The 27,612-nt window shown below is 41.6% G+C and overlaps 3 protein-coding genes across 5 annotated transcripts; 1 reads left to right on the forward strand and 2 right to left on the reverse strand.

Annotated features, from left to right (window-relative positions):
- On the reverse strand, positions 1 to 16,367 carry ppm1g (protein phosphatase, Mg2+/Mn2+ dependent, 1G). Of its 3 annotated transcripts, none has more exons than XM_080729564.1 (14): positions 16,277 to 16,367; positions 15,592 to 15,731; positions 14,761 to 14,830; positions 14,367 to 14,452; positions 13,777 to 13,906; positions 10,686 to 10,797; positions 10,172 to 10,371; positions 9,395 to 9,573; positions 8,246 to 8,365; positions 6,755 to 6,857; positions 4,574 to 4,705; positions 3,948 to 4,077; positions 3,415 to 3,514; positions 1 to 2,180 (listed from the first exon to the last, which is right to left on the reverse strand). In XM_080729564.1, exons 2-14 carry the CDS (start codon positions 15,700 to 15,702, stop codon positions 1,977 to 1,979), a joined length of 1,677 nt encoding a protein of 558 aa, XP_080585690.1. In that variant the 5' UTR covers positions 15,703 to 15,731; positions 16,277 to 16,367; the 3' UTR covers positions 1 to 1,976. The 3 variants fall into 3 exon arrangements, with proteins under 3 accessions (XP_080585690.1, XP_080585689.1, XP_080585691.1); XM_080729563.1 differs by lacking the exon at positions 16,277 to 16,367 and adding an exon at positions 15,925 to 16,063; XM_080729565.1 differs by lacking the exon at positions 16,277 to 16,367 and adding an exon at positions 15,857 to 15,918.
- Positions 16,368 to 18,121: 1,754 nt separating this feature from the next.
- On the forward strand, positions 18,122 to 24,805 carry mis12 (MIS12 kinetochore complex component; the record flags this gene model as incomplete). The annotated part of the gene is made up of 4 exons (XM_080730083.1): positions 18,122 to 18,340; positions 19,252 to 19,467; positions 22,653 to 22,886; positions 24,707 to 24,805. The coding sequence occupies 4 exons, from the start codon at positions 18,122 to 18,124 to the stop codon at positions 24,803 to 24,805; spliced, it is 768 nt and encodes a 255-aa protein (XP_080586209.1).
- A 133-nt stretch (positions 24,806 to 24,938) lies between these two features.
- Positions 24,939 to 25,731, reverse strand: LOC308288613 (B-type lectin plumieribetin-like; the record flags this gene model as incomplete). Its single annotated transcript, XM_080730084.1, has 2 exons — positions 24,939 to 25,223; positions 25,642 to 25,731. The coding sequence occupies 2 exons, from the start codon at positions 25,729 to 25,731 to the stop codon at positions 24,939 to 24,941; spliced, it is 375 nt and encodes a 124-aa protein (XP_080586210.1).
- Between the last annotated feature and the right edge of the window lie 1,881 nt (positions 25,732 to 27,612).

The raw sequence follows: 27,612 nt of genomic DNA on the forward strand, positions 1-27,612 counted from the left end.
TTAAAAAAAATGTTATTTGTATGTACTTACATACTGGTGTCAAAAGTGTATGCACCAAAAATGTCACAATTCACAATTACAAAGAAAATGCATTTTCTCTCTCAACTACAAGTACTGAAAACAAAAAAACAAAACAAAAACTATGTACAGAAAAGAAGGCATGGCAATGAGACGGTACATTAGAAACAGTCACAAAAGATGTTTGTTTTGTTTTGTTTTTTGAGGGGGGGGGGGGGGGGGGGTGCTGTCTAACAGTTATGCTGCCTTAGTGAGTTCCACTCAAACGTACAATTGTTTGTACACCTTTTCCACTGTCCAGATAACGTCACAAGTCTTATGAGATTCTTATGAGACACACTAGAAGCTATATTACTGTGTTCAACATGTTTACAAAAAAGGCGATTTATTAAAACATGTCTAAAGCGCAGACTAAACAGAAGAGCACATACAAATATATTTGAGTGGAATTCCCTTTCCAGGTTTTTTTTTAAAGAATCGTTACAAGAGGGGGGAAATAAGACAAGGAGGGAGAAGACCTGGGTGACAGGTTAGCTATGGCTGGGAGGCAGTGGTTTCATGACATAACATTTTAACAAAATCACACAAGAATGGGCATCGAGTTTACAGGCCATCACTTGTCTCCTTGATGTCAAATCTTCCGATATAGAGGGAGGAAAATCAGTAGCCTGCTAACCTCTGGCTAAGGGAAAAATTATCAGGACAGCACAAACCAGGAAATAAGAAGCATATTAATAGTAATCTCTTGTGAGTGGATGGGAGCTAAATGTATGAAATTGCCTACTCCCACATTTTTGTGATTTAAATGAAAACCAACCAAAGAAATGGCAACAAACTATACCTGCAGGGCTAGTGCAGAAAATCCTTCAGCTTAATTTAATACCATGTGTAGGACACAGCGTTAGATAGCTGGATATAAATGTTAAATTCTAACAGAGTGCAATGTCTTGGTCCGCAAGAATGTACACAGATGCACTGCATACTGTATGTTGCACACGAACATTGGGTCGAAGTTAGTTCTGCTCTTTCCCTGTAATGATGACACAGATCCGTCTACCTACTGCCTTTAGCTGTCACAGTTTCTATCTTCAGACATCTTGTGTTCCATGTGTTGAACATTCATTTGGGGATGCAAATTGGCAGCAAAAAATGGGGGTTAAAGTTCGATGGTGTCCTTTTGTGCCTCAGTCCCTGACAAGATGAACACCCAAATAAAAATGGAGGAAAGAGGAAGAGACATAAGCACAGTGAGGTTACTCCAACTTGTGCGGTTTTGAATTGGCAAGATGTCACTAACCTGCACGTTGCACACCATACCCAAGTATCCTAAAGAAATGCATGTCACTTTGTGAAATGTAAACAGAAACTGGAGACATTCATTGCTGGAACGTTACTTAAAACCTTTAAGGTTACATTACTTAGTTGTAACCTTGTAAATGTTACAGCAAATCCCAAATGACTAGCAGTCTCCACAATGTGTTTACAAGCATGCAAGCAACACTGTCTCTCTTAGCGTTTTCAGCTTCCTTACATACACATGGAGATTGTTTTGTCATTCCAATTTGGTATATTGAACCAGCCAATGAGTAGTGGGCCTGTTCAATACTAGCCCCTAGGTGGCAGGTCTACCTGGTCTCTTTTTAGGTCTCTCTTTACAGAAAGTAAAATCGAGTCCACCTTCTTCCCAAAAATACCAAAGAGGAAAAAAAAGAAGAAAAAAAAGAAAAGAAAAAAGATGAGGCCTCTAAAGTGAAAATGCACCCTAAAAGAGAAATTAACTTAAATTTATGTCTATAACCTCGATTGATTCGGTATTCATAAGAACAGCATAAGTGATAATTATATATTTTTTAAGGTGGATTTATCCTGAAGAGGCAAAGATTTAACATGAACACGTCTCTGATGTTTCTGGGGCAACGCGAGGCCAACAGCTCCAATCTGGAACAGTTTCTTTTCTTTTAGTCACATTTAGCCTTTTTGTTGTCATTTCCATTTTTCTCTGTCTCCATCGCTTCGGCGTCTTCCTGCTTCCTCTTCCTGTTGTCATCCGATTGGCTTGGAGCTGCGGAGGGGTGTGGCCGGAAGGTGACGATCATGCAGGTCATGTTGTCACATCCTGTTCCATCTCCTGATGTGTCAGGGGCTAAACAGTGGTCCAGTAGCTGTTGGGGGAAGGAGAAATATGACACACACACACACACACCCATGTGACCGCATATTAGATTTTGTTTCATCAAAATACATCAGCATTGAATCTCCCCATGTCCCCCACCCCCATGAAGGCTGGCTAAATAATACAGAGTGGCATTCATTTTTATTCTACCGAGATGTAATGTTAGGCAAATTCCGCTCAGGAAGAACTTTCCTATGAGTGATATTGTATCTCACGTTCAGTAAATGAACACTCTTCCATTTTAATAGAGTGGTGAAGAACTAACATGAACCCTAGCCCTCATTATTTAAGAACATTTAACGAAAATAGCCATGCTGCAACTAACTACTGTATATAGGATTGAAGCGGTCATGGCATGGTGGTAGTACCCAAGTGTGAATGTACAGACAAACACAACTGTACGTTTTAAGTTTTAATGACAACAAATATGTCCAAGTACTTATGAATTTATTCATTATATGATGCGGTTTTGTCTATAGATAGAACATATGTTGCATATGTGATTCCAAGATTATGTCTATCAATTAATTTTATCGGTTTTATAAAAAAAAAGAAGAAAAAAAAGCTCATACATTTAATTATGAAAACAACAATAAATATTTTTGCTGTGTCCAATAAGCCAACAAGGTTATGCTGGAGGCTTAATTTCCAACTAAAGTCAAAACATGGTTTACTGAAAAAGGTGTATTATTTAAGCAGAAAATGTTTATACTAAATGTGCGACAAAGTATACATTAGCCTTAGGTTGACATTTGATCAGTGCATCGAAGAGGGTAAATAACACAAGTCAACTGACAGGTTTATTTGTAACTGCGTTGACTAAATGTAAAATCATTGGAAGTAAACATTTACAGTTGACTTGGCAACTTTTCCTACATTCTTAGTGACCTTGTTTTCCTCTCTGGTGTGGCCCTCACAGGGGCAGCACAATAGGAACAAGGAAGTTAGAAGCAGTGCAAAAATACGTCTTGGATTTTACCTTGTTTTGTCCAGAAAACAAAAGCATTCTAGGACACGTTGACCGGCACCAACTTTTCCTAGCGCAAACTGTCACCAATATTCTATTAAAAGAATCCCAAACATTGCATCATACTGAATAAATAATAAAAGTACAACTATAATTTCAAGTGCCAGGTAAGCCTCTTGATCATGGGAGATTCTGGGGCTTTTGACCACGGAAATGGCCCAGTCCCGTGCCTGCTCTATAACACGGGGTGCCTCACCTCTTCCACTATGGACGAGAGGGCTCTGGGATTGCCACTGTGGTCTGGTTTGATCCTCTCACTGATGAAGTCCACCACCTCCTGGCTACTTAACACGTTCCTGTAACCAGACAGAGAAAACAGACAGACAGGGTGAACATTGAGTTTTTTCAGACTTCTGAAACACTTCAGCATGACAAAGACATCAATGTCATAACCTTTGCATTTTCATTCCAACCAGCCTACATCGTCCACTCTCTCGTGCGTTCTGTCACTTCAAAAGCTGTATTTGTGATGCTCAAGTTGCTTATACAATAGCTGCTAATTTAATTTTACTTTTTTAAAGATTTTTATGTCATTTCTATTCCATACAGACTTGGAATGTTTCAATGTTCGCTTTGAACAAGAACTTAACCTTCTTTTAAGTTGCATTAAATGTAAAGACGTCACGTGCCAGATTTGAAAGTCATTAATCGATTTTAACTCATTAATCCATTGGCGAGACAAATTGCTATCCACCAACGCTGCCAGCCATGTGGCTGTGTGCTACTCACCAGATGCCATCGCAGGCAATGACCATGAAGTCATGGTCCTCGTGGAGTGTCAGTACTTTGATGTCTGGCATCGATGAGATCATCTGCTCCTCTGGGGGCAGTGCCTTGTTTCTCTTATAGAAGTGGTCACCTGCATGATGGACAGAACAAGAGAAATGCTCAACCTTCTTAAAAGACACTGGTCATCTTGAAAGAAGGAAAGAGGTTAACTACATCTCAGTCTTGTCTCTCTATATGACTAGTTCTCAAACTTTTACATTTCAAGGTCTCCCTTCAACTCTGACAGTCTACAAACGGAATCAAATGTTACAGACTTAGGGGTCAACTTAGATCCCCCTAAAGGAACCAGAGTCCCTGGAATCCACTTTGACAACCATTAAGCCCTTTGCACACAGGGCAGTTGCGTTTTTTTTCCCCGTTTGTTGCATGAATAAAACGCATTGGATTTGGTGTGCAATGCTGTGCGGAATCGGCTGCGGATGCCAAAAGGAGTCATAAAAGGAGTGATGAGTTTTTTCGTGCGGATAAACACGCCTGTGCAAAGGGCTTTCCTCTACAATGACCCATCTGAAATGATTATAAAATGAAATAAAACTGCAAGAATCTGATGAATATTGCAGACATACCAATAGCCCTGGAGAGGTTTAGTCCACCATTGACCCGTCCATCCATTGTAACCTTCCCTCCAGCATTCTTGATGCGAGCCAGCTCCAGCTCATCTTCAGGCTTGTGGTCATATGACATGTCAACTGCCTTGCCTACAGGAACAGTCACACAATGTGTTTATGATCATCTCATGACCCAGTAGTCAGGGACCCACAGGCCCAAAAGCTCAAGGAATAGGGTTGAACCTGTCATGCCGTACTTTTTATTTCTGTTTCATCTATTAGTTTGGTCATTAAGGTCCACAGAATGAGAGGCCTGCTCTGCCGGAAACATTGCGGGGGGGAAAAAAAGTTATGGCCATTTGTATGTTCACTGTCCCATTGACTTCACTATACAGGAAAAGAAAAATATTTTAAAAAGAAGGAAATCTGCTTTAAGTAGCATTTGAGGGGTCAAATCACTCCGAATCCATTGCAAGCATGTTTTGCACAAAAAACATTCCTTGGGCTACATTTCTGCCCCACAAAACTGAAAATTTAAAAAAGGTGAAGCTGTTCACAGCTGTCAAACAAATAAATCTGCGTGGAAATCCGTTCACAAATAAATCTGCGTGGAAATGCGTTCAGGCATTCATGAGATAGTTGCAGTTATGTTTTGTTTACATAGGAAGTAAACAGGAAGTAGAGGAAGTCACAGCAAAATGGAGTTGTTCCGGGGTGGAACCGAGCCTCGCGTAGCCAGGCTTACTCATCTGCCAAGAGAAAAGCCTGGTTACGACCATAGGCTGAAACGGCAGGTTCATGCCATTTACATCGCCTATTGTGGCCAGGGTGGGTCGAACCAAGGAATATTTAGGAGGAAGGGAAACACGTGAGATGCGCAATTGGCCGGCCATGACTCTCACCATGGGTGCCAAAACTCTCACCGGAAGTGCGATGAAATACATGGCAGTAAATGGAGCCGGCTAGATCAGCTCATGAACAAACACTACAGACCTTTGTCATATAATCTGTTCTGGAATATAAAAGAAGACATGTTAGAGTTTTTCTTCTCTAATTACTTGCTTTTCGATGTGCAAAAATAAAAAATAATTAATGGAAGGAGAGACATTAAAGGAGTCATCCAGACCAAAACACATATAGGGTTAAATCTGTCTTTTATCATACCCCTTTATACCTGCTTTATTCCATTTTTTGAGCGGTGGTCACACCGTCTCCATAGCGTGGCCGTGTGTGTAGGTATGTTTGTTTGTTTGTTTGTTTGTATGTGGGTGCGTGGGTGGGTCTGTATGTAGCCTCAAGCCTGTGGTGTAGTACCTTTTCTGACCACACGTTAAGGGAGGGGCGCTGTTTTCAGGCCAGGCCAGGCACACACGCGCGCACACACACACACACACACACACACACACACACAGGGGGGAAGGGGGGGGGGGTAAAACCACCGCTCAGTTCACACGGGTGTGATTTTTTCATAGCTGCCCCTGTTGCTAGATTTCGGCAGCCCCTGTTGCTAGATTTCGTGGGCCCTCTCATAACTAACAGTGTATAGCCTTTATACTAGTGCGGTTATTTCTTCAGCTTCAAAGTTAGTATTTTTTTATTGGATTGTGTTTACACAACGTCCTGAGACCAACCAAACCGCTGTTTTGACCTCACAGGCACCCTTACTTGTCAAACCGACCCCTCCCTCCCCTCTCTTTCTAGCCTCTCCTCTCCCTGCTCTGGTGCAGAGCAGAAGCCGTTTGACAAGTAAGGGTGCCTGTGAGGTCAAAACAGCGGTTTGGTTGGTCTCAGGACGTTGTGTAAACACAATCCAATAAAAAAATACTAACTTTGAAGCTGAAGAAATAACCGCACTAGTATAAAGGCTATACACTCTGTTAGTTATGAGAGGGCCCGCAAAATCTAGCAACAGGGGCAGCCGAAATCTAGCAAAAGGGGCAGCTATGAAAAAAATCGACTAAAGCAGGTATAAAGGGGTATGATAAAAGACAGATTTAACCCTATATGTGTTTTGGTCTGGATGACTCCTTTAAGTAGAGCAGAATTATAATTATGATGTTAAATGCTCACTCATACCACCATATGAGCACCTTTAGCATGTTTAAATGCCACGACTTATTGAAAGTCCACAGCGACCGTTATTTTTCTCAGCACAATTTTTGGAAGGTTAACCGTTAGTGCAAAGCAGTGTGGTCTTACCTCGCTCAGACACCACACAGCGAGAGTCTCCAGCGTTTGCCACAATCAGCTGCTTCCCTCGCATAAGGGCAACTACTGCTGTGGTGCCACTGTCTGAACCAGGCTACACACACACACACACACACACACACACACACACACACACACACACACACACACACACACACACACACACACACACACACACACACACACACACACACACACACACACACACACACACACACACACACACACACACACACACACACACACACAGAAGAGAGGTTAACCACTTATAAACCCTATATGCCGTACTTTGTTAACCGGCAATTAATGAGCACTACTGCACTGTCTAATCAAACAAAGATTTCAGCTGTGCTGGTTTGAGAAAGAGCTGAAGCTCTCCCTCTCCCCACACTATGCTAGGCAGCTATGCTAGCAGTTTTCATGTTAAGTTCAGGGACATAGTAGCTAAATGAGACATTAAAAGATTACAAATTCCTATCGAATATCTTAATTACAATTTCAGCCCTGCCTACGGAACTCGCCTTCGGCTCGTTCCTGCAGTAAGGCTGGCGTGCAAATGACCGTGATAATGCACACCCTCTTGTGTAATATTGCACACATTATTATAGGACACATAAGAATGGTGTCTCTCTCGTTCCATAAAAGACCCCAAGACCTCTACGTGAAAGCAATAATGCTTTCTGGATTTCACCAATCTACACTTGAGTTATCAGGGTTCACACACACTTTTACCAACTCATTTTCTAAACTTTTCTAAAAGTATTTTAGCCCATTTCCAGACCTATAACAATCATATGGTGCAATGAGACCAGACCAATTAAACAGGTGTGAATGCCCCAAGACGCAAAGGCATCTCGTAACAACAAGAACAGATCTACTGTTTAAATGTACAAGCTTCTAAATTAGATCTAAATTTTTTTTTGTCAAGCGACATCCTGTATACATTAGACACACTCACGCAGCTTGTGTGGCACAGGACTAGTTACTTGTGTTTTTATGAGCAAAATCAATAGCCAAAACATTTCCAAACATTTTCCAAAACATTTGATTAATTCCAAACCTTTTCCAGGCCTGGAAAACAGTTTTTCCAATTTAAAAATATTCCACCATTGTCATGACCACGAGAACCCGAGTTATGAATGGCAGACCATGCATATAACTGGGAGAGTATATTTTGCAGGTCTTTCAGTCCGAGTGTATCAAAAAAACAACTGGGTTAGCACCGTTGGTCCAACCAGTTTAACATTCACCAGCGTCGGCAGGTTAGCATTCACCATCGTCGGCAGGTTAGCATTCACCAGCGTTAGTTTTACTGAGGCTAAGGTTAGGTTTAGTTTAGGTGTATCTCTGTCTCCCAGACTTTCGGCACCTCCGCGCAGCCAATCACAAGCTTCTGCTGCCTTAACCCAGTTGCTTTTTTGACACACTCGGACCTGCAAAAAACAATCTCCCGCATGTAACTGCTCCCTCCCTCAGACATACCTCCTCCTTGCCGTCCATCCCGGGTAGGCACATTTCTTCTTCATCCTCCGAGTCTTCCTCACCCTCTTCTGTATCCTCCTCCAAGTCACTACTATCACCCTCCTCTTCCTCACTGCCGTCCTGATGACAAAATCACACCCGTGTGAACTGAGCGGTGGTTTACCCACCTCATAGATCATGTGTACCGATTTTTGTGACATTTGAAGAAAATATGTAGGAAAAGGAGCAAAAAGTGTGTTTTGGAGAAAATTCAAGATGGCGGAAAATCTATCCTGGCGCAAATGGCCTATATGGGGAGATACGTCTTGACCCAAGGAATCCAGGGAAAAAAGAATTTTAATTTTCCGATCTACGGTTCAAGAGTTACGGGGCAAAACGTAAAGTGGGCCGTTATAGCGCCACCATGAGGCCGAGTGATGTAATTATTTTTCGATTCATTCTTAAAATCATTATGAATCTCCTCTCCGAGGTTTGAAACTGTAGCTCCTATGGTTTACGAGAGAAAAATACTTGAAAGTGATTTCTTGCATTGTCCCATTATAAGTCAATGGGGACAATTAAGCGTCGTTTTTTGCCGATTACGTCGGCATGGTAAGGCGGATCGGAACGAAAGGTAATAGCACACCATTCCCGGCCGAGCCGCACATTTTGATGTATATATTGCGCGAGTGGCGTAAATGGTGCGGCACTAGTTACGCGCCGAAGTTTAGGCTACATACAGACACAGACGGAGACAGACCCACACACACGGCCACGTATAGGAGCGTTGTGACCACCGCTCAAAAACATACACTTAGCCAGGTCCTTCTGGTGTACTGCTCGAGACAGGATTCCAAGCTTGGTGATGTTGAGCAAAATGAAGAACAAAATTAAGTCTTATCAACATTGAGACAATAGAAACTTGAACTGGAGGAAAAAATGGATCAAGAAAATGTCTGACGTTGTTCCGTTTCAATCACCAGACAGCACATGAGAAAGTAGAAACTGAATGGATATTTATAAGAAAGGGGGGATTCAAATGCACTACCCAAAGTGACATGAGAGACAGCATTTGTTCCTGCTGTACCTTGGCTAAACCATTTGCTGACACAAATATAATAAAAAGGAAACTACAGAAATGCTATCCCTCTGCTAGACTCCTACCCTCACCTCTTCATCACTGCCCTCTTCCTCCTCTCCTTCCTCGGACTCCTCACTATCATCGAAGAACCTGGACTTGTCATCTGCCAGAGGCTTGGAGGAGGAGCAGGAGGGACCTGGACCTGCGTCTCCCTCCGCCTTGCCAGCCTTTGCCCCGTCGCTGGAGCTCTCTGGAGCAGCAGCTCCCCCTGGAGAAGCATGAGATGGACATATTTTGGAGAAAGGAAAAGGTGTTAACACTATAATAGGGTTTATAACAAGCTGGAACCTTGTAGTCTAAAAAATAAAGCCAACGCGTTAGTAGTTTCGGGTAACCAAAACAATCAAAGTCTACTGAGGAGATCTGCATTTAATTTGACACCGTCCAAAGATGAAGGACCAACCTGAAGTTGTTTTGCATTGAATTATTTCCACACACTGTTTTAGCCCGTTTAGTCACTGGATTTCCACATCACCAAAGATCAGCGATTTATGATCGTCTGGCTATGAGGGTCTAAAGCATTGGTTTCTTAAACCTGAATTATCTCCATGTCATATCAGTTCAAAAGGTTTCTACCGAACATGAAAATGTAAACCTCTATAGCAGGGGTCGTCAACAGGTGGTCCTCAGAGTTACTACAGAAGGGAGCCAATTCTTTTTCAACAGACTTTATGCTCAACGGACAATGTCCTGACCTGATTCCACCGACGTTGTCCAGTGTTCAAATGACAAAGCAGGTTATATAAACATGAAAACAGGGCTGTCTTTCAGTTTAACAGATACCAGGTTTCTATTGAACAGCCTACCTGAGGAGGAGTCTCCACTGCCAGCAGATGCAGTTCTGCGGCAGGCTCTTAACTTGGAGCATCCCCTCCCTCCTTCCTTCACCTTCCCATTGCTCTCTTCCTCCACTTCTCCATTCAGCCCTGGTTTCTTCTCGTCTCCCCCTCCTCCTATGTCCCCTGCGGCTTCCGGGTGAGGGCAGGAGGCCTTCTTGGCAGCCGCACTAGGAGAAAGCAATGGGATTTAGTAGCACTAACAGAGCCTGCTCAACAGCAGCAGATGTGATCAGTGTCCAAATCCTTCTTGGATTAAACATAATAATAATACAAATTCTTAAAATGTCTGCCCTCCAGATAGACGTAAACCATTAGATCCCAAAAATAATTATGTAAACAAAGCCAGTAGCGAGGCAACCATTTTCCAACAGATGACACCCCACTGTAAATATAGCACAGTACAGGGACAGGCTGCATGTTATGTTTTCCAAAAATAACCATCACTTGTCATAGCAGTTTATTGAGACAGGCTCTGAATTACCTGGCTGCAGCAGCGTGTTTGACAGCATTGAGGTTCTGGCCGTAGCGCACCAACAGTTCCTCGATTGTCATGGTGGCCTCCTCATGAAGCAACGCAGCTTCCTCCGTGTCCACTGCAGAGGGAAGGAAGGTCGAGAGTCAGAAAGGTGTAATGTTTGACATGTTGTGGTTTTAGGATTATTACTATCTTAGTTCTTCCTGAAGATGAAAAGAACTGAAAAGTTTAATCCTCATTAAAATGAATTAGGATGTTGTTTGTGTGTTGTCACGTGTTGAGCCTTTTGACTTTAGTCTGTCGTGTTGCCAACAAACATTAATGTGTTAAAGTTTTATTGAATGATTTCTTCTGTCCAAACTTGATATCATATGGGTGTTGGATGGTAGAGGTTTCACAGAATTGTCTCTCAATCCACTAGGCATAGGCGACACGGGCACGGCGTGCATCGTTGTAGACTAATCGTTTATCTGTGGTTTCATCAGCACAGTGCAGTGCCGTAATAACACAGTGGCATTGCATCTACAGCCCATATGCAGCTGGGGTAGTTAGTTGCTGACGTTTGACAATTTCTAGTTGTCATGCGTGACTAACACTTTACAGTCAGGGTGGGGCCTTGAAGGCGAAGCAGCAGAAATGCATAAAGAGAGAGAAATAAATAAATCCCGCCATCACTGCAGTCGCGTTGTTACAGCAGTCAAACCACATCGCCAGCTCAGACAAGCTAGCTGGGGGTTTAGGCCAATCAGATCACGGCTCATTTATAAACAGCCTATCAGTGCCAGTCGCAGACTCTGCCATTTCTAATCTTGTGTCACCAGGCTTTCCACATGGTGAAAGCTTTCGTTCAAATTGACCAGTCTGATCTGGTCTAGAGCCCGCTTTCCACATTGGTAATTTGCACACACACAATTAACATGTACCGTTTCCGTATTGGCTCTAGACCCAGACGGGATCAGCAATCTGCAAAGTGACTTGAGCCCAGTCTAGCTATTCCAACTACCTTCAGATTGTTTCAGAATTCCAAAGGTTACTGGCATATATAAAGGATACGTTTGTTTTGTTTGAGTGCAAGAATGTTAGCATTAGAGCATCTGCCTAGTACTATATAACTCACCCATCTATGTATAATTAATTCTATTACTGCAACCTGATTAGCCAATAGTCATTTATAAACTCTGTGCTTTTCGGGAAAACGTTTTTCCTCTGTTCATAACTGCATACTGTGTTTTGGGTACGTACTATATTTTTGTCCATGCATTTTGCTACGTCTGTACGTATATATTGTTATTGTATTGTATACTGTCTGTACATGAATCTGTTCTCCATACCATATGAACATGGTCCTTAGTTAAATAAGTAGTTGATGACTATTAAAATGCAGCAGTTTTTGACACCCATGCATGAGATGAGATAGTAATAGTGCTGCCAGAATTGGCCAAAAATTACATTTGTATACTTCTTTTAAAACACCACGTGGATTCGAACCAAAGTTCAACTGTATATTATTTTTAATATATAATATTGGTTGCAGACTTCAATGCAGTCAAACTTAATTCAAACAGCAGTCTATTTTGTTCTCTATAACCTATGCGCCGGCAGCGGGTGCTGAGAAATGCACTCTTGCGAGATCAAATTAATGTTTCATACTTATTGTGTTTACGGTGATTGACTCGTTGTAAACAGTCTGCCTTCACTACCAAATGAATCGACCGGTTTGGCTTGACCTGTTAGCATTTTGAATCAATTAAAGTTACATTGTGTGATTACACGAGTGTGCTTTCCAATACCAAGCAACTGCAAGTTGCTTGGTATACAGTGAGGCACTGTGTGTGTCTACTCTGTGTCTGTGGTCGGTGAGAAGTTGCAGGCAGCAGTGCCATTGCATCAGTTGGTTTATTCTTCGTTGCATAGCGGTGTCGCGTCACTCGCGTGGCAAACCACAGATAATCTACCAGTAAGACTCCCTAATCGGGAGATAAGCGACCGTAGGTGGCTTATCTCCACAAATAGGGCTAAAATGTGTTTTTCCAAAATCTTCCTGATCCATGTTGATGACATGAGTGTAGACATGCTGTGTAGTGATATTCGTGATTTTAGGGCAAAAACTGTAGGAGCAGTGTCCAAAAATGTGTTTTAAAAATCGGCCTGAAGGTGGCGCTAGAATAGGGCCATGTGAGAAATGAGGGGTGGGGTCTCCGCGTTGCCTTGGCGGACGAATAGGTACCGGCCCCGGCTCTCCCGGACGCTCCTAGCCCGAGTTACGGCATTTTATGTGCGCTGCAGTGGCAGGGGGTCCTCCACTGGGGGCGCCACCACTTTTGCATCCGTTCTGGAGCACCAGGAGTCGGTGGTCCCCGGGAATTCCCCACGAGCAGCCCCGTTGGGGTGGTCATTTTTGCACATTTGGTCATTTTTTACATCTGGGGGTCCCCCAGGGACCTGGGGGTCCCTGGGACTCCGGGGGTCCTTGGAGGTTGTCGTTTGGCAGGCAAGGAGTGTGTGTGCAAAATCTGGCATGGATCGGGTCAACGGTTGCGGAGATATGAGCAGGGAAAAAGTGTGACGTGTGACCACATTTGGTCATTTTTTACATCTGGGGGTCCCCCAGGGACCTGGGGGTCCCTGGGGCTCCGGGGGTCCTTGGAGGTTGTAGTTTGGCAGTCAAGGAGTGTGTGTGCAAAATTTGGCATGGATGGGGGCAACGGTTGTGGAGATATGAGCAGGGCAAAAGTGTGACTGACTCACTCACTCACCCACGGACAGCCTGTGGAGGTTTTGGTAGTAAATGCGACCTACGGTCGCAACAAGCCCACAACACGTTGGTCGCATGAGCAACGCATTGTGGACTTGTAGATCGGCTCACATTTGCACAAGGCACCGTCGCTTTGAGGGGAGACTTCAGCCTTGCCAGAACAGCCGCTGTTTTAACGTTACATGCGCCCAGAGTCTCGTGAAAACTGCGCCAGATTTGTATTATTTGATTTTGATCGAATATGTAATATTCTTTGGCAGCTCTATATAAACAAAATTTGACCAATAACGATTATCATTGTCTACACTCAGCGACACAGGCTACTGTATGGGGTCCACTCACAGTCGTCCTCCTCTGCCACCTTCTCATTGGCTGGCTCTTCAGTGGGTCGCCCAGCAATCAGGACCAGCTCTTTGATCACTTCCTCTGTGGTCATTCTGCTATCGATGCAAAGGAAGGCGTCCTCCAGAGCCTGAAAATAAAATAAACAGAGATAAACATACATATACTGTATATACAGACAGCTGACAGACCCATAGAAGCAGTAACCATGGCATGCTACAACTACACACGTAACACACCTTTCCATCTCCTCTTAACGGTCCAATTCCTATAGTGGGTTCCAAATGGAACCAAATTTGTACACTCTGAGTTATGGGGGTCCTTGAAGTTAAAGCGTTTGAGAACTACCGGTATTATAATTATGGTAGACATTAAGTCCACATACCTCAGACAGTGTGATAAAACAGTTCCCGGAAACTGTTCCAAATGTGATGGAACCGATTCCGGTTACTCAATATTGGATCTGGTTCCTCCGATTCCTAACCCTACACAGCCACCTCAAACATGCAAGCACATGTGTGGAAGGAAAACGGACACCCGTGTCAAACTCAGAAACATCACACAGTGGCTTAGCTTCCATGGTATTTCACCTTTTGCAGTTTGCCGTCCTTGTAGGCCATCTGCTCCTTGATGATGTCAGGAAGGTACTTGGAACAGTACAAAGCCACCTCCTCGCCTTTAGAGGACAGAAACAAAAGTTGTAGTAGTCGACCCCCAGTACATGTGAATTTGTATTTCTCTGATGTGTGTGGACCTGTGCTGTGTATATGTTGGATAATAAATATAGGCCTTCTGATTAAACCCCATAATTGACATTGTGTAATATCATAAAATATTTATAATATTTTATAATATTTATATTGGAAATGGTTACGTCAGAGACCAGGGTTAGTGTTAGGTTTAGTTGAACAACTTTTAGAATGCAGTTAATGGAACATTTTGAAGTACAATAACACAAGACATGTGCATGTGTGGCTATTTTACCTCCATGGCCATCATACACAGAAAACATAGCAGTCTCGTCATCAAGCTCAGGGATACAGTTATGAGCATCCTGTTGGACAAACAAATATGTGATCTTTAACATACAGACAAGTTAAGCTGTAACCAAATATAACAGTAATGTTAAATAACTGCTCATGAGCCTCGTGTTACAGCAGACATGTGTCTAAAAATGCCTTTGGTTACATCTTTGGAAATCGCCTCCCACTGTAAGCAATGGCATGCAGTTATTATCCTGTTATGAGAATTACAAATTAAGCAACATGCATCACTCCTCACAAGAAAAAAAAAGAAGAAAAAAAGAAGTGTACATTTAATCATCGTGTTGTAACGGTAACTTGAGCACAATAAACACTGCGGCGATGTTTCATGAGTCACTTTATAGATCAGTGGTTTTCAACCAATGGTCTGGGGACCACCAGTGATCCTTGAGGGGGTTCCAGGTGATGCCCAGCAAAATGATGGAGAGTTGGTAACCAAATGGAACCTTATAGATCTTCAACTCTCGAGAGCGTAAAAAAAATGAAACCAAATGGTCTCAAGATTCACATTTTCTTGTTGTATTGTTAAACATCTGCATTAATTGATTGAAGTCTATACAATTAGTCGAATTAGAGAATATAGAAGAATTGTTAATTTGAACATTTGCCTGTTGTCTCTCATGGTACAGGTACCACATCAATACAGCATGGAATTGTGGACACGTCTTGGGTCTGACCCCATCAAACGGTGGTCCGTGGCTCAAATAACGGTCCTTGATATGAAAAAGGTTGAAAACCACTACAAGTTTAGATGATCAGCTCATTCATTCACCTCCATGGAGACCCTCCAGCCCTGCATGGCAGAGTAGCCGTAGCTCATGCTGCTGTTGCCGCCGTCGGCAGATGTTTTGGCCGTGTTGGGCTGCGACAGATATGCCCCCATGGTGGTCCCCGGCTTCTATGGCTTTCAACCTGGCGGGGAGGAGGAGGTGACAAAAAAAGAAAAGAACGTTGGACTTTTTCTCTTATATTTCCACAAAGAGGCACAACACCATGCAGCAGCCCACCTTTCTTAATTCTTCCACGCTAAACGTTACCTAAAAAGCCCCCCTTATGTACTTAGTTTTGCGCGACACCGGTGAGCAACTTAAGTACAAATAATCACCCTTTGTAGCCTCAGTGTTGTTTGACAATGGACTGCGTCTCGTTAGCCTTGCTTTGCTTTAGCGCTGCTGCGTGTTAGCGACACATCAACAAAGTGAACGCAGCAGACAGTGACTAGCTAACTACCACCAACAAGCGTTAGCTTGGAAAAGCTAACCCGGCAGGCTAAAGTTCCAAGTGGTTCCCTCCCTCCCCTCATGCAAAAAATAAAAAGCGCGTGCGCGGTTCACAATGTTATCATTAAATAAATAAATAAAAATACGTCAATATAACGGCCCAGGCCGTTACTTTACCGATGTAACAAACCGGCCCAGAGTACATAGACAGGTAGTTCCTGCGTGGGATATTATTACCTAGAAATAATTTGCACGTGTGAAAGCCGAGATCATTCAACCAGCATTCAACACGGAGCTTCCAAGTTCCAACGAGAAGGAGGAAGTGTGTGTGACGTGTGACGCTCGATCAAAGATTTTTAATATAGGAAGATACGCTGCACACCAGAGGCAACATGCTACACACACATCCAAATGGTCTAGGGGCTGTTAAGTATGACATCATTTTGTAGGCAGAGGAGAATTTCTGCCCCCAGTTTCCGTGAATCTTTTTACTATTTTTACTATTTACACATTTTTCTTCTCTTTGTTGTTGAAAGGAAAGTGTTAGAATTATACTTTAGTCGTTATTTTTTAGTCGTTGTTTTTTGAAATAGCGAGGGACAGAAAATGCTCTGGGGGCAGATTCTCCTCTGCCTACAAAATGATGTCACGGCTTAAAAGCCCCCATTCTCAACCTGTGGGTCGGGACCTATGGTCGGGACACCCAGGGGCAGGGGGGGTCCCCAAATTATTTTGGGGGGGTCCCCGATGATGAACCTAATGTGCACAGTAAACAAATCAACATACAGTTTAAGTGTATAGATGGTATTTGTACATTTAAAGTGACAATTAAGGACTTTTAAGACCCCTTTAATACCTCTATTATGAAAATGTAAACATAGGCCCTATTGTCAAATATTAAAGGCAGAACTTGTGAAAATAGCAGATGCATGTAGATCGGCTATTTTAACAAAAATGTTATGCCTCTACCGTTAGTGCTCGTCAGGGTCAAATATTAACCACTGCTCTAGGTCATGCTCGGGCATGCACTAGGGCGCAGAAAAGGCAGAGCGAGTGGATCTTTAACCCACACCGGCATCTGAAGGGAAGTGATGCTAGTCTAGATCCCGCGACTGGCCGCGAGAGTGTGTTGCTGGGACAGAGAAATAATCGATCGATAATAAAGTTGATTTTCTCTTGATTTGTCTCTATGAAAATATGAAACTGTTGGAAATATTGTGTGGCTTGTGTTGTGACGATCGGGTCCAGTTTTTAGTTCAGAGGCTGACCGTGGGTGGGGCTAAAGTTCTGATTCAAGCTGTGTGCAATCTTTCACATTGACTACAACCTGCTTCCTGCCTCCTAAGAAGGTGTCAACCTACTTCAGTTCACGACAACTGTGAGTGTGAGTAAACCGGAGACAGCATGTCTTGATATATCTGTCTTGGTATGTTCGTCTCGCGCGACGAGGATAGCAGATCTTCAAGCTCACATCGCGTCGCATCCACGACGAGTTGTAAGCTTGTAGATCTACCACGATTTTTTTAAAGCAGATCTTTATTGATAATATTAAGAAAACATACAAACAGAGGAAATAACAAGCATTGAACCACTTTCAACCTGGCATCACTATTTTTGAAAATTGTTCAACATTTTTTTTTCTTTATTATTATATGTATCTACAAACTTGTAAATCGTCTATTTTCATACGACGAGGGCAGACAACACAATATCAGAGGCAATGGTGATTTTATAGGATAAAACATTAAACAATCTAATGTTGGATAGCTTTTGCACCTTTCTTATTTTTTGACATTAAAATGTACTGTTTAATACCATTATATTTTCAAAGACGACAAATGGTTATGATGTGTAAGTTTTGATTTGTGTACATTAAATTTGGCAAAAAAAAACAATTTCATCAAGGACAACGATACACGAAAGAAGAAGAAATGATATAAAACATTTTTATTCATATCAGAAAGAAACAACATTTTGCGTTTAGAAAGAAGAAGGGAGGGGTGGGCGTTCGTGGCGTACGTACGCGAGTCACGCGACGTCATGACGTCATGCTTCACTTTGGCGCGCTGAAGCAGATTCAACATGGCGCGGGAAACAACAACACGGGAGGTTGCTGCTGAGATGGCTGCTGCTGCTGGCCGTAAAGTCCAAAACAAGGAGACCAGGGCTGTTTCTCTGGCCGCGGACGACGCTAAGCTGTACGAGGCACAGTTCTTCCGCTACACCCCGGACACATGCCTGCTCAGGATCTATGGGGCCTTCCAGGAGAGTCTGTACGAGATCCTGCTGGTCGTGGAGAAGGTGTGTGCACTCACTGCAGTGGTGTAAAGTAACTAAGTACATTTACTCAAGTACCGTACACTTTTATTTTACTTCTACTCCACTACATCTCAGAGGCAAACATTGTTTTACTCCTCTACAATTTCATGAAAACTTTAATTATTAGCTACTTTGTATTTTTGTATTATTATTACAAAACATACATTAACCACTATATTAATTTTGGCCAAATATTTAGAAAATAGCCGATCTACAATTTTTACACATTTGAAAACTTGTGGAATGGGACATTCTGCACAATGAGTACTTTCTACTTATGGTACTATAAGTAGGCTCTATATTTTTATACCAATAATTCTATGTACTTGTTTTAAGTACATTTTGAAATCTGTACTTTTACAGTATTTCTACATTGCAGTTGGAGCGCACACAATGTTCTGATAACACACAAACCCATACCCAAGACGAATATGGGTAAATTCTCCTTCTAAAACACTGCCACCCAGGTGTGGAATTCCTTGACTACCTCCTTTAAAACATGTAGCTCGCTGTCATCCTTCAAAACTACCCTGAAAACTCACCTTTCAGGAGGCCAGAGAAGGAGTTAGTTATCACTTCTCCCATAGACAGGCAAGAAGTGAGCACCCACCCCACACACACCTTAGCAGCCCTACTTCCTTGTTTCCCCCATCCTCCGATATTATTGAATGTTTTCTTTGCTTGCTATTTGTTATGTCCATGAATTAAATACCAAGGACTTCCAACGTAAAAAAGACTGTAAAAGGTCTTATTTGGGATGTTCCTTTTAGGCAGGGTGTTTAACTGTACTTGTACTATACTACATTTCTATTATATATTGGCTACTTGTACATTTTTGTCTAATAAAATAATCAATCAATCAAAACATTTGAGTACTTTTCCCACCACTGAAGGTGTTTGTGAGACAGACCAAAAACACTGAAGCAGAAGGCGAGGAGGTGCGCAGGGCGAGGGAGTGCAGCCAGAAGCTTCAGCAGATCCTCGAAAAACGATTTCAGCGTCTGGCGGATAGGATGAAGACGCTGCTGGTGAATAACTGCTTTACAATACCACCCAATGTGCTGTTGCCTGAAGACCAGCAACACAGAAAGTACCCTCAAGACGTACAGGTAAGGTTGGACGACCACACAGTTGATATAAGGCAGTGTTTTTCAACCCTTTTCATGTCAAGGTCCATTATTTATTCTGCATTTGGCAAACGATCAAAATAACAATTCTTCTACATTCTGTAATTCTTCTTCTAATTGTGTAGAATTCTTGTAAATTAAGTAATGTAGATATTAAACAATAATTTAACTCTTGAGAGTGTAAAATGAAACCAAATATTTTATGCTCTCAAGAGTTAAAGATCTAGGCCAGGGGTCCTCAATAGGCGGACCGCGGTCCACGTCCGGACCGCGAGGCACCGCCGACCGGACCCAGGACGAATTATAAAAAAATAAAAAAAAACTCCACGTTTTGTTTCCACTTCTCCTTGTATTCATTCATTTCATTGCATGCGCTCTGAAGTCTGTGTGCGAGAGAGAGAGAGAACGGCACGCTGATTGGCTGATGCCGGGGCATAAACTATTATGGGTTGTCATCTCTATGACAATGACGCGCTGATAAGCTGTTACCACCGCCTCTGTTCATTTCACTGCGGAGTGCGGAAGTTTTCGAAGCGGCAGCACGCAGCAGCAGCGATTAGCTGCAGGCTGTAAACTAGTTATAAATCAGTGGGTTTCATTCGCGCACAAGCACAACATCAACGTGAATACATTTGCAGGATGAGGATTATAATCTTCTCTGCAGAGAGTTTTCGCGAGGTGCCACACTGCAGCCACAGCTGGCTGCCTCTCTTTCTCCATGGATATGCAGCCAGCGAGCCATGCAGCAAAGCGAGCCACACGCATTACTCGGAGTGGGGAGGCTCTCTCCACGCATCGTCCACGCGACACCTTGTTTTCAGAAACGATATTCACGTTGCGACACAAGCATAAATCATTCGAAGATTATCCCAGTTTGCTAAAAGAAACAAACACTAGCGCAAACAAATAATTTTCGTAAAATAAATATCTCTGCTCCACCTTGATTTATTACATTCTGTTCTCCCTTCAACGGGTTGTTACTCTTTAGTCAAGTGAGTCAACTTGTGGGCTGAAAGAGGACCCCAAATGATTTTGGAGGAGTCCCCAGGCCAGATGAAAGTAAAGTCATAATTAAGGACTTAACACCCTTTTAATAAAGAAAGAAACAGAAAAAGACCATTACTGCATCAACAAACTACTAAAAAAAACATTAGCCAATGTAAAATAATGTATGAAAGGGATATATATATATATATATATATATATATATATATATATATATATATATATATATATATGCTTATATATATATATATATATAATTTTCAAGAGTTGTATTTGAGGACCCCTGATCTAGGCTATAGGGGACCATTTGGTTACCAACTCCCATCATTTAGCTGGGGACCACCTGGAACCCCCTCAAGGACCACTGAGGAAAGCCACTGATATAAGGGGATGAAACCCTAGGCTGATTTTGAATTTGTTTTCCGGTTAAGAGCTACAGCGGGGTAAAAACATGGCATGCTGCCGATAACTGCACCATGATGTAAAGCATGCTCTAAACTCATGTCATGTTGTGTATATACAATATTTTAATGGCCTCTTTTGTCTGTGGCAAACTGAGAACTCCCTTGGATGGTATTTTGATCCAAGAAGCCACCATTCTGCTGATGCATACTGTAACTAGGGGAGGGCGATATGGTGATAATTATCGTTGAGACGATACAATGTCTCCACGATATGCCTTTTCAGAGGTATCGTATATATCGTGATACAATGGACCAATCCCCAATCACATATACACCCATTGTAACAGTTACAATGGGTGTGTATGTGATTGGGGATTGGTCCATTGAGGGAGCCTTGTAAAAGATCAAAATTTAAAATGTCAAGGCCTCCACTTAACTCTGACAGTATACAAATGAAACCAAATGGACCCGTAAGGGTTACGGGTCCATTTGGTTTCATTTGTATACTGTCAGAGTTACAGTTCATACTTTAACGTTCAATTTAGACCTCCCAAAAGCAACCCAGAGAGTCTAGTTTTTGTCAAGTAACTTGAAAAATATCCATAAAAACCAACTTGAAAAAAGAATCGTGTATCGTGATTCGTGATACAGCTTGGGAAGATATCGTGATATTGTATTTTTCCATATCGCCCACCCCTATGCATAACATAAGGTCTGTGTTCAAAAGGTGTGTCCGTCTTAATTCTCTAGACTGTTGTGTACCTCCCTACAACCACAGACAATGAACCCCAGCAACAATTGGTTGGTGTAAATAGTATTTACATCTAATAAATGTATAACATTAGTTTCTTGTGTGTAGGCAGTGGGCACATTGGCATTATTTCGATATTTTCCCGCCCCATTAGTCCGACGGTGGTTAGGGTTGGGCTTAGGTACCGTAGGACTAATGGGAACTCGGAACAATGCTACACACCCAGGGACAATACACATTGTATAAATGTCAACTGTAACATCAGGATATGTGCTGTGTCATTTAGAATAACATACATGAGCAAGACAATATACACTGCACGCACATATATAATTATTGCATAAATAACCTGCAAGAAAATTATAATGCCCGCATCAACTCCATGTTGACACCGAAGGAGGTATACTTCTATTAATTCACAATTTCTGTGAGTGTTTGTGTCCGTATCTGTCCTTTTGGGTCATATTTGCGTAACGAAATCTGATATGTGATTTGACTTTGGTCCTATTCCACCCAAGGAAGCTCTTTCTGAAGGAAGGGAAACACGTGACCTTTTATGCGTCCATGATGCTCCCATGGACGCTCCCCATGGGTTCCAAAACTTGCACTAGAAGTGCGATGAAATACGTGGCAGTGAATGGTGGCGGCTAGATCAGCTCATGAACAAACCTGGAAAAAACACTATTTATGAACGACTGAGACCGTTGTCATATAATCTGTTCAGGAATATAAAAGAACAATCACTTGCTTTTCGATGTGTACAGTACATACCGGTAAATAAATAATAATAATAACAGTAAATAATAATCGTTTCTGTCTCCGAGCTGAGTATGTTATAAAGGTCTCAGAAATGGTGTTTATTCGTGAGCTGCTCCCAGGCTGCTCTACAGTCTTCCACTGACTCCAGTGCATTCTAACAGTTTGGCAACCATGGTGCGACCAATCTACCGGTTGGAATTGCTATGACATTGGTGTCTTTACCTCCTATTTACCTTGATTCCATCCAGGAGGTGCTGAGGCTGGAGTCCTCCATTGCAGAGCTCCATAGGGCCTATGAGGCAGAGGTGTGTGCCAGACGGGCCCTACTGGCGGAGCTGGAGGAGCAGAAGGAGACACAGGAGCTGCTGGATGGCATTGTGAAGTGGATGGAAGAGACCACCAAGATGACCAAGGATGGAACGGGGAGGTTCCAGGACGGCATCCAACAGGTGAAGGGAGCCGTTAAAAAACTTGAGGACTGTGTAGCGGAAATCTATCGCAAAGCTCCCCATTATGTGTTTCAAGAGGTGCAAAATAAAATGAGTCAGTAGGTTAATGGGTTTTGATGTGGCTATTCTGGTGTGGAGACACTGTTTTGTAGTTGAGGAATTGTGATGCTCAATTTATTATGTAAAATGTACAGTTCATCATTCATGCGTTGCTTAATTCAGTTGTGTATATAGAAGAGTGAAAATAAACCTTGTTTAAAATATTTGTGTTAAAATATGAATAAATATAAATAGCCAATGTACCATATATGGGGTTAAAGTAGTTAAACTGATTTTGATGCTACTGTATATATTAGCTAATTTTGCTGGGGAACCCCTGCAACCCTCCTGAGCCCTAACCCACTTGTTGAGATACACTTTTCTAACTGCAAATAATCTCCAGCAGAGGGCCCTCTCTGCATGTTGAATGTTGATATAACTGGTCTACTACCTTTTCATAGTGAGTGTGTGTGTACTGGTAATTGCATTGTGTGTGTGGTGTATTTTAACTTAATAGATAGTATAACCTCTAGTCAGCTGTGGGTTTATTTAATTTCTCTCAAAATCTTTTTGTTCCCTGTTCCATTATAAGATTTGATTGCAGGTTAATTTACAATTTACAACAGTAGCTTATTGCAGTTTTTTTTTATATTAACCACTTGAACCCTAGTGTCCATATTCTGAGAACTTTGGCCAAAAATAGCACATCTACAAGCTTACAACGCCTCACGCTGCGAGGCGTTGTGAGCTTGTAGATCGGCTATTTTTCGTCAAAGAGGTTTGGTGTAGAGGGGAAAAAGAGCAGACTAAGTACAGAGTGAAAGGTCAAGTTTATAAAGTATTGACGGTTCAAGTGGTTAAATATCTGAAAACACAAATTTACATGAATCCAAAATACACTGCTGATTGTGCTGTCAAACAATGAAACTACAGTATATGGAATCTATGAAAAGGTTGTGGGGGTCCCTACTTCATCTCTCACTCAACTTAGGGGTCCTTGGAAAACGTTGAAGACCCCTGATCTAAAGAGTTGTGTGTGGAAAAAGTGTAAAGGAGCTGGTAGTTGTGGGAATTTACAGCATGGGTGGGGTTTACAAAAAATAAAAGCTCAAACATTCACTCTTGGTTTTCTTGTTTTTACACGAGACATTCTAAATCATGCAATATTTTGTCCTATTAAATGTAATTTCAAATGATTTTGCACATTTTGGGAAAGTTTAGCTTGAGTTGGTTCCTTTCATTGTGTGCTTTAGTTACATTACAGTTAATAATTTGTTTATTGTTATTATTTATTATCTGTTGAATAATACAAGAGGGAAATATTTAAAAAATAGCAGATATACAAGCTCACAGCGCGGCACTCGCTGCAAGCTTGTAGTTCTGCTATTTTTGAAAAATCGTGAAAATTTGAAAGACTTTGAACATTTCAAATCCATTTTAAATTTTTTTTTTTTTTTAGTCAGTGGTGCCCAAACCTTTTCATGTGAAGGACCCCCAAAATGATATGTATTTGGCCACAGACCCCATCGCAAAATATTTCGTTCCAGGGACCCCCCAGAAGCAAAATTTGAGTTACAAATGTTCGATTAAAAAATACATATTCAAAAAATCGTACACATTTTCACGACTTAAAAAAATATATAGCAGATCTACAAGCTCGCAGCACGGCACTCAGAGCCGCGCTGTGAGCTTGTATATCTGCTATTTTTCAATAGCCAAAGTATAAAATAATTAAGGATCCTCCACCTTGGGCCCTAGTAACTCAGTCCCACTTTCCCCCCCTTGTGACGCCCTGTGTGCAAGTGTGGTCCAAGTGTGGGCAGCACCCAGCCTACCCCTTTCCCAAAACCCAGGCAAAGTCAGAGGGCCAGCCCAAGTCTGACCAACCCCATATCCTGGACAGTTCGTGTTAGCCAAAAAATAAAAGCTTCTTAACTCGTCTTTGGAGTCGATAATTATAATTGAATGCAATTCTTTTATTTCAATTTGTATAATGGAAAAGCATTTACAAATACAAGGGAATTCATTTTGTATACTTTTTGTGACTTATGACAATTTGAAGCCTTTTGAAGTGGCAGAGGTCCAGATGTTCAGCCCATCCTTGTCGACCTCCAGATGACCTTGGTCAGTGAGAGTCAGCCGCATCCTTTGGGATCGTTCACCAGCTTTCTTCTCAGTGGTCCAAACGGCCCTGCTGTCTGCTGTGTACATCACCAGATTCATGTCCTCTTGCATAACCATGCGTATCCCAAGGCTATGAGCTGTGTCTGTCTGCCAGGTAGGCTTCTGGTCAGGCTGCTTGTCTTCATAGATGACCAAGTTACTATCAGTCTGTGGGTTAAGGACAAGTGCTTTGTATGAGTATATTTCAAACTTAACCACTTTCCCCCTGGTGTCCCTATTTTAGGCATGTCTTTATAGTAGAAAATGAGATTTAAAAAATAAGACATTTTTTGAATAGGACTGGATAGTTACTACATTGTGCGACGGTAACGACTAGCCTGAGAATCACTTGTACCATCATACTACGGAGTATGAATTAGGCTTTAGTTCAAAGTGTAGTAGGATTTGTTGGGGGGAGGGCGGGCTAAGTATATACCTCCAGTTTCTGATAATTTACAGTTAATGTCATTCTCTCAAATTAAAATGGAAATATTTATTGCTCATTTATTAAACATGTGCAAGTTCATCTTCCTTTTTCAACACTTTTAATCTGTTAATTACATCTTAATATAATTCTATATCTCACCTGGAAGATAGCCTTGTACTTCCCGTTGACACTGGTGAGGAATTCCCCCTGACGAATCTCCTCGTTAGTGGACACAGAGTTCTTGTTCATTGTTCTGTGATCAAAATCATTATATTTGTTAGAAAATTGAATATTATAGGAAAATTACAGTTTAGAGTTTACTAGATGTTTTTTTCTCTCTAAATCACTGGTGACATACACCCATATTTGACAGTCTGTTTTAAAAACTCTAAAATGGGTAAACAAAACTACTAGCTCTTTAACCCTCACAACCACACGTATAGATATTACAGTGCTTCTCAACAATCTTTATGGACCCCCAAACAAGACAGATACAAATAGCCTTTTTTTGTGTATATTGTATCCTTTTTCTGTTTCTTTTATTTTGTTAATTATTTTTTAATTCACTTCAGAGCATTTATTGTTTCTACATAAGCTATGCATGCATTATTAGATTGTCTTACTTTAATTCAATTATGGATGTCAGGGCCATGAGAGAACATTGCATAAACAGACTACTTACTCACTTGCAGGTCATGATGTTGTATGTCGTTGTGTTGTGACCTCTGCCTTCGTCTTCGTTGGAGCAGACCAGAGTGCTTTTCCCTTTGACACCTGCCGTGACCGTACAGGATGTACAGTAAGTACAGAAGTAGCAATGGGTTTCAGAATAGGCTTGTGAAACACAAGGTTATGACACACACACACACACACACACACACACACACACACACACACACACACACACACACACAGTTCAATTCAGCCCCCCACACACATTTCCTGAGGGTTTACACATAATTCACACCAACTGGTCTGGAAGCCATCCAATACTGACTGACTTCTACTGTTCAACTTGAACAGAAGGGGGTTGCTCAAGGTCATAACTATTACACTATACTACTGTGTGTGGGGGGGGGGGGGCTACTGATGTTTCAAAATTAACTGTTAAAACGTCTGGAGATTGGGACACTAGTCGAGAGTTTGAGCACACATTTGGAGAATTGTACAATACTGTCCTTTCAGTACATTTGTTCGTTTGAACCCCAAATGTAACAATGGTGATATTATGATAGATACTGTAAATTGCATACAGATTTGGAATTCTATTCTTGTGTTGTGGAATGCATAAACAAGACCTAGTGTCATTGAAACGATTGTTGGAGCCATCACTGAAACCACATTGTGAGTTATCTCTCTAAATGTTTTAATAGTTTTGTAATCAATTTATTTCAGGATATGGATGAAATTATACAGATCAACTCTGCTCTAGTTTCATGTTTTTCTTTATTAGTTTTTGATTGATTTGAACCTGTATCTATTCTAACCAGTCTCATTGAGATAAAAACATATATTTTAAAGAGAGGCCTGGCTAAAATAGACAGCCAAAATGACTACTACAAGTTCCTTACAAATGCCTTTCAATTTGTTCTTCTAAAATGGCCCCTTACATTTACAATTTCTGATCAACAATACTTTGTTTTATTTTAATCTGAGGTAACAATAAAAAATGAAGTGGCTGACCTAATGCAGGGGTCTTCAACAAGGGGTCCATAGAGTTATTACAGGGAGTCCTCCAAATCTTTGTGTGATATAAACCTTTTTTCCTCCTTTTTTTTATTAACCATTTGAGCCCTATTGTCCATATTCTGATTCTTTTTGGCGAAGAGGTTTGGTGTAGAGGGGAAAAAGAGCAGAATAAGTACACAGTGAAAGGTCAAGTGTATTAAGTATTGACGGTTCAAGTGGTTAAATATCTGAAAATTGACATGAATCCAAAATACACTGATGATCGTGCTGTCAAATGATGAAACTATATGGAATTTACGATAAGGTTGTGGGGGTCCCTGCTTCATCTCTCTCTCAACTAAGGGGTCCTTGACCTGAAAATGTTGAAGACCGCCGACCTAAAGACTCAAATAAGTTTCAGCAGCATTCAAGTCAGCAGCATGGTACAAATAAGTGAATTAT

Source organism: Nannobrachium achirus (genome assembly GCF_963921795.1).
Source record: "Nannobrachium achirus genome assembly, chromosome: 7".
Classification (NCBI taxonomy): domain Eukaryota; kingdom Metazoa; phylum Chordata; class Actinopteri; order Myctophiformes; family Myctophidae; genus Nannobrachium; species Nannobrachium achirus.